The 7,494-nt window shown below is 41.1% G+C and overlaps 1 protein-coding gene across 1 annotated transcript in view; it reads left to right on the top strand.

Annotated features, from left to right (window-relative positions):
* The window catches only part of SHPK (sedoheptulokinase), a gene marked incomplete at its 3' end in the record, with an annotated part of 8,265 nt that extends 1,586 nt beyond the window's left edge, over positions 1-6,679 (top strand). The window contains exons 3-6 of the mRNA XM_010166428.1: positions 2,755-2,938; positions 4,144-4,296; positions 6,199-6,374; positions 6,479-6,679. Of these exons, the coding sequence (XP_010164730.1) occupies positions 2,755-2,938; positions 4,144-4,296; positions 6,199-6,374; positions 6,479-6,679 (714 nt within the window). The remainder of the gene's footprint in view (positions 1-2,754; positions 2,939-4,143; positions 4,297-6,198; positions 6,375-6,478) is intronic.
* Positions 6,680-7,494: the final 815 nt, after the last annotated feature.

Genomic DNA, 7,494 nt, shown 5'->3' with positions numbered 1-7,494 from the left:
ATTCCTGTTCAGAGTGTTATGATGCAGAAAATAAATTTTTAACACTGAAACTGCTGCGTGTTCGCTTTGGTCTTCTGTAAAACAGAGTTAACAGAAGATCTTCTGTGGGAATTTTGCTGTAGTTTCTGGAATTTCAGCTACTGACTATATATAACCGTGTTGTTTATACAGATTAGTCAAAGGATTTAGTCTTATGAGATCCCTGCAGAGTCAGCACAATTATTAATATGAAGGAAGAATAACATATTTGTGGCTTGTTAATTGTTTGTCCATCATGTGCTATCTGCTGCCAGTTGAAAGAACTTCTGCATCATGTGAAGGACTTTTTGAGGGGGAGGAATATTATTCACCTCATAAAACACTTAACTAGCTGTTGCCCAGTATTTCAATACTTTCTAATGATGCAGCTGTGTTAGCAGTTCTGTGTGTGCCTTGAAAAATAAGCTATGCTTGATCTTTATGTTGGAATGTGCATAGCAATAGCTATCCAACAGTGAATATTGCTACACTATTTTGAAATGCTGTTTGAAAGTACAGTAGGAGAAAACCTGAAGTTCAGTAAATGGTATTTTCAGTCCTTTTTTTCTTTTTTTCTTCTCCGTACCCCCACCAAAAATCTGAAGGCTTTTTTTTTTTTTCTTAGCAAGTTGTAAACTGTCATGTTGCATTCATCTTGCTGCTTATGCTTGTGTTAGTAGGAGCTGAAAAAAGATTAAGATCATGATTCTGGATACTCAGCTCTTGTAGAATAAAGGGCCAAGACCTCAGAAGCAAAATCAGCCGCAGGGGAGTGGTCACATGGGGCTTGATTGTGCAGATACTCAGATAATCTGTGAGACAGCAAAGATGTTTGAAAAATTCAGGCCTTGGACAGGCAGCCCTGTGAGACAGGGCTGGATTATCTTCTTGGCTAATGTCTTGTAAACCTACTGAAGTCTCAAGGTTTTCAGAATGTGTTTCCATATCTTCTTTCTCTTTACCCTATGATGTGCACATCTGAGTAATTACACGAGTCTTATAATAATAGGAGTTATGCAGATTAAGACAAGATTTATTGTAAACCACAGAATAGATTTCTCAAAAATGCTAGTCACTGCCTGTCAGAAGTTGTCAGGGTCTTAATGGCTTTAAGAGACACTACACTGTTCATTACTGGATGTCATTTTACATTAAATACTAAAATGATTAGCAAGAAAGAAATCCAAAGGCTGATGGACTGAAGGAGTTGTTGCTGGCTTTCCAGCTCTCCCAAGGGCTGCATAACAGCCCCATGGGTTCATGGTAGACATAGATTCTTATGTCATACTGGTTAATATTTTATTTTCTAAAGCCACATGCCACTTTCGTTTCATTTCTATCAAGTGAAAGAGGGTGTTTGCTCTCGCTTGTTTTGAGTAGACTAAGTGAATTCATGCACTTTGGGACACAAATTACATTTTTAATAGAATCCTTTAGGGTTAGATTTAGGGTTAATAATATTTCTTAGAATCCATTTAAAACTCAAAAAGCAAACCAATTGGAAATTCAGTTAAAACAGGCTTGATAGAACGGGGAATTAAGGGAATGAGAAGAAGTATGTGTTTGCTTTGCACGTCTCTCCTAGCTTTCATGGCTGCTTTTACTGTGTGACACAGTGTAACTTCAAACACCTGTATCCAGCCCGAGAAAGACTCTTTCAGCCTTGTTTGTGCTAGTCAGTTAAGCAGCCAAGTCTTTTCTCTGACCTGTAGGACAAGTGGGGCAGCACAGTTTGAAACTCTGCTCCCATCTCCAGCCAAAAACTGAAATGTTGCCTCAGTTCCAGAGCCAGCTGGAGACAGCATGTGGCCTGTCCTGTCCCCACGCTGTGGCCCGGCGTCAGCGGGGAGAGCAGCGGCTGTGAGAGGCTGGGGCTGTGCCAGCAAAGCGAGCTGCAAACATCACATGCTGGTGCATGAGCTCAGCCTCTGCTTGGCCTGCTGCTCTGGCAGGACTGTATGCTGCCTTTGCAGGGCTGCTTCTGGTGGGCATGTCAGGGCAGGGAGCAGCACACTGGACTGGAGCAAAGCAGACGTTGTTGAGAAGCCTCTCAGCAGCTCTGAGAAGTTGCTGTAATTTAGCTGAGGCCTTCAGGTGAAAGAATGTGCAAGGTTCTGTCGTGTTCTGTGTTCAAAAGGAACTTACTGCTGGTAAAACTGAAAACTGAGTTAAACCCTCTCCTGCCTTTGATGAAGCTCTGTTACGTAGCACAGCAGAGGGACACCCTTTAGTACTTTGCAGTCCATTGCTTAATACATATAGATCCAGGTTTCCTGTTGCTTTGGCTCTAAAGGTGGTGAAACTACGTGCAGTTCACTACTAATACAGCATTCTCTGGGTCATGATGTGGCAGATCCCAGTTAAGGTTTATATGTGAGAGCTGTCCTATCAGCTCGTTACCTCCCATAGCAGAATTGTGAGGGTTTCTTTGGGTCACCTGTTATTTGAGTTGTATCATTAATACCTCAAGGTGCAAGTTGCTTGTTCCTCTAGGCTCTAGGAGTGTTTATAGAGAAGGAAGATCTTGGATACCATTCTCTGTTTTATCGAAGGATAACTGGCATTCTGATGTTATCCAGGGATGAAAAGTGTGACTAATTGGATTACAGTCACTGCTGGCTCTTCTTCTTCCAATATATTTGACAAATTATCACGAGTGTCCAGAAATGAGGAATGCTGGGCAGACTGTGCTGCAGGGAATCAATCACTGGACCTCTCGGATACTGTGTGTTTCAGGTTGCAAGTGGACTGAGTGTGATACAGGCCCTGCCTTTGAGCCAGAGGAGATCAGTCATCTGGTTACTTGGCAAGACGGCCGCTGCAGTCCCACCTTCCTCTCTTCTCTTCCTCTGCCACAGTCACATATCAGCCTGGCTACGGGATTTGGGTGTGCCACAATCTACTGGTATTTAAAGAAGAGGTACATCAAGCTGTCTCACTTGCAGTTTCTCATCTTGAATTTATATGACAATTCTTATTTGTGTAGCATGTTAATGCCACTACAGGCTGAGGGGCTGAGATTCTCTATAATCATAATTTTAAGTAGTCAAACAATATTTAAAATGGCAGTTTTCAATATAAACTATATGCCACTGAGCACACAAGAGTCTCTGACCTCATAAAAATATTACAGATCTCTTTAATAAAAATAAAAGCTTCTGACCATGTTGTAACAGAAGACTTAAGTATCATAGAATAATTCTAGTCTGTTCTACCACTCAGAGGAGCTCTGCTAATGCAGTTTGAACACTGTAACTTTGCCTTTTGCAGACTGTGAAAAGTGCAAACATGCCTGAAACAGTAACAGAGTTGCTTTGTCTGGTTGCTGCCAGATGCTAAAACAAACAATCCCTAAATTAATTCCAGTTCCTTCCTTCCTTAGACAGTGAGATCCTTACGAGATGTTACGGATGGTCTGCTTTGTTGTGGCATGTTTGCAGAGGATTTAATTTTTCACTTATGACTCGGCATCAGCAAGATTTGTTCTGCAGTTTCATCTGCAATATGCTGTGTTTCTCAAAGAGCCAATGTCTTCCTCAGCAATGAGTCCAGGTTCAATAAATGGAGAAGAATATATTAGATCTTGGTTTCTTCCAATGTATGTTCAGCAAATACGTGGAGCACAGCATGACCTTGCTTTAGAGCTGTAGAACTCATTAATCCAGCTGCTTTGTTTTGTTGCTGTTTTGTTTCACCATTTGGTACATTTCCATTCATATCATGTGTCCATCCTAGAGTCACTGCAGGAATTTACCAATTTCTCTCAAATGCTCCAGGATCAACAAAGTGACATTTTTTTGTGCAAACAATTATTGCCTTCCTGGTAACTTTTGCAATGACATGCTTTTGAGCCTAGATAACTCATTCCTTAAAGCTGCTGTCCCTCCATCTTTCATCAGGAGATAAGTATTGCTGCTGTGATAACAGCTTGGAAAACAAATTCCATTTAAAAAAAAACCCAACAAACCAAAACAACAAAATGCAGGTTTATCACCAAGATGGGTGTTTCATTTTTAGATGGGACCATACAAGTCTGAAGTTTCCTGTAGCACTGGAAGTAATCTTGCTCCCACTGCCTTAAAGCACCCCTCACTGGTTTTGTTTTTAAAATGTTTTGTTTAAAAGTCCAGATTTTCTGAAGTCTTACGATGCAGCTGGCACTATCCATGACTATGTGGTTGCCATGTTGTGTGACCTGAAGAAGCCACTCATGTCCATCCAGAATGCTGCCAGCTGGGGATATTTTAATTCCAGAAACAAAAGCTGGAATACTGACATGTAAGTGCTGAGGTCGTTCAGTGGGGTTTGTGTGTTGCTTGTGTCAGACAGTGTGAACACCTCTTTGGGCCCTAAGTGTGAATGTGCTACAGATAAAAAGTGATTTAAAGGTATTTCTAATCAATTGTGGTGCACCATGTACTGAAGAACTATGGAGAGTTTTCTCTGGTTTGTAAGGTATATGTTTAAATTATCATCTAGTCCAATCCCCCCATTGGACTATCATCTAGTCATCATCTAGGGGGACTGGACTAGATGATTTTATAATCTATCATTGGGGGATTGAACTAGATGATCTTTCGAGGTCCCTTCCAATCCCAAACATTCTGTGTGTGATTCTGTGTGAAAATCTGGCACAGGATTTTTAGAAGTACCTAAGGCAGCAGAGCTGAGTCTCATCAGTGAGGTCTTCTGTATCAAACTATTCTCTTCCTTTCTGCGGTGGGATGGGGTGGGATGGACAAGTGCATGCTGCAGTCAAGGTGTTACCTCTGTGATGGAAGAAGATTGTTACTGCTCTTTAGTTCTTTCAGCTGAGCTCCTTCCTAACTACTAAGACTTACTAGTGTGTCCTGGGTTTTAGCTGGAACAGAGCTGTTTTCTTTTTAGTAGCACTGCGTTTTGCTTTCAGCTGGGATTTGTTGTGAGAGAAACACTGAGAACATCCCAGTGTTTGCATTTTTGTTGCTGGAAATGAAGGACCTTGTGTTTTGTTCGTCTACAAGCACAAGATCTAAAGGCGTGAGGAATATTGAAATTAATAAGCCAAACTGGTGTTTGGATATGCCAGTGGGACATTTCATATCATATCCTGCCATGTCCAGTATATTGAGGGGCTCTTCCTCTCTTGCTCACCCTGGCTCTCACTTGGGCTCTGGCTCTCCCGGGATTGCGGTTTCAGTTTGGGATTGTGGTTCCTCCGGGATCGTTATCTGGGAACAGGCCGGGCTTGGTCAGTGGGTGGTGAGCAATGGCACTGGGCATCAGTCATTTCCATATTTTATTACTGTTATCATTATCACTACTAGTTTAATATTAGTATTATTTTAAGTTTTATTTCTATTATTGAATTGTTCTTATCTCACCCTACGGGTCTCCTTAGCTTTGCCCCCCAGTCCTCTCCCCGATCCCCTGGGTGTGGGGGGGAAGTGGGTTACAGCTGTGCTGGCTGCTGGCCAAAGGCCAGCCCAGTGAAACCATCACATGGTGATAATACCTAAGAGTTATTAGGCTACAAGAATTAGCTTGTTTATTTATTTACTTATTTATTTTAATGATTTGCTCTTTCAGGGCTGAGTGCTAAGGCTGTATATATTTCAGGGCTTAGATTAGGCCAGGACTCCAAGATGAAAAAAATCTGCTCATGAAGGTATGAAAGAGTGACAGAAACTTGCATTTGGCCTGTTGAACTTTTACTAATCTGATGCTGTTGCTGTAGCCATGTAGTGTATCTTGCAGTTTGATTGTGTAAGGAGTTTGTTGGACTTACTCTTGTGACTTGGTTTTGAACCACTAACTGCATGACACCTCAAAGTTCTTTGACACTTAGAAGTTGCATTGTTTTGCTGCTTTTGTGATTATCCCTTTACCCTGGAACTGCTTGTCCATATGACATCAGTAAGTTAAACTTGCTGAACATGTACTGCTGTATAATCTCAGTTAATCAGGTTGCATATGTAGGACAGTTGTTTATTCTTCTAGATTATTCTAGTTTATCCAGCTTGTTGAACTGGAATACTGCCCCTGTCCAAGACAAAGCTTTATAAATAGGTGAAAACATCCATAAATCCAGCAGCCACAAATGTAATGGCCAAGTTCATCTGTGACTTCAGAGAGATCCTTCAACTCATGCTGCATGTCAACCCATACTGCTTTCCTGCCATAATGCTGTTCTGATTGCAGATTGAAAAACTCTGGATTTCCTGTTCACTTGCTTCCAGAGGTGGCAGACCCTGGCAGTATTGCAGGCACGACAATCTGTGCATGGCATGGAATACCCAAAGGAGCAAAAGTAGGAATTGCTCTGGGAGATTTCCAGTGCTCTGTTTATTCCTGTCTGACTGAGAGGACTGATGCAGGTATGATCATTTTGGCATCTTACTTGGTTTTCTTATTGTCTTCCTTCAGGATAGCCTAGTAAAACACTGATTTTTGGTTGGGTTTTTTTTCTTTTATGTTCTAGTTCTCAATATCAGTACCTCTGCTCAGCTGACTATCTCAATGCCCCCGGGTTTCCAGCCTCCAGAAACACCAGATCCTTCCTCAGCTCTTACTTATTTTCCCTACTTCAGTGATGACTACTTGGCAGTGGCAGCATCACTCAACGGAGGCAATGTGCTAGCAACGTTTGTGGACATGGTGGCACGGTGGACAGAAGAGCTAGGTGAGCTGTTTTAAGGATAGTTAAAGCTTAAAATTGAGGTTAATCAGCAAGATAAAAGGAAGCTAAAGCAAAGGAACAAGCCTAGAGCTGTTTTGTTATGCCATATATGGAACAAGGATGTAACTCTTGGGTCATGCTTCCTAGATCTCTGGAATTTCCTGCTTTTTTTTAGCTTATGAACATGCTGGGACAGTCGTGCTTGGCTCCACACTCACATTGCCTCTAGGGTTTGGGTTTTCTTTTGTTTCAAGAATACAAGAGAATTATTTTTTTGCAAGTTGTTTTTCAAAAGGAAAGGTCAGCAAACTTGAGGACAGCCTCTAATTTTGTATGACTGCAGTCCAAAAAAAGTCCCTTGATTTAGATCAGTTGCCTTTTGCTGCATATTTTGCAGCACTCTAATGGATTTTAAGACCCAAACTCATGTAATATATTCTAAGTGCTTAAAACATGGTCTTTACAGGTATTTTTTAATAAGCTCTTGGGGTTTGCAATACAGAAATAAGCTCTGAAATTCTTCTTTCATTGAGTACTTAAAGTGAACTTTGAACTCACATGCAATCCAGTCACTGAAGCCAAAGTCTGACATTAGTGCCATTAAATATGTTGTTTTGTGTAATTAAATATGTTTAAATATGTTGTTTTGTGTAATTTAGCACAGTGTAGAGAAAGAAGAATAGCTGTATTATCAGGAAAGGCAGTTTCTGTAATCAGAACAAGATTTGTAGTATCACAGATACTGGATACAGCTGGATGGGAGAACTGTGGTTCATAATCCTGGGAAAACAATTACCTTTGGGACACAGAAAAAGATA

Source organism: Antrostomus carolinensis, unplaced genomic scaffold, assembly GCF_000700745.2.
Source record: "Antrostomus carolinensis isolate BGI_N321 unplaced genomic scaffold, ASM70074v2 scaffold24324, whole genome shotgun sequence".
NCBI lineage: Eukaryota > Metazoa > Chordata > Aves > Caprimulgiformes > Caprimulgidae > Antrostomus > Antrostomus carolinensis.
This window is presented reverse-complemented; position numbering and strand designations above follow the sequence as displayed.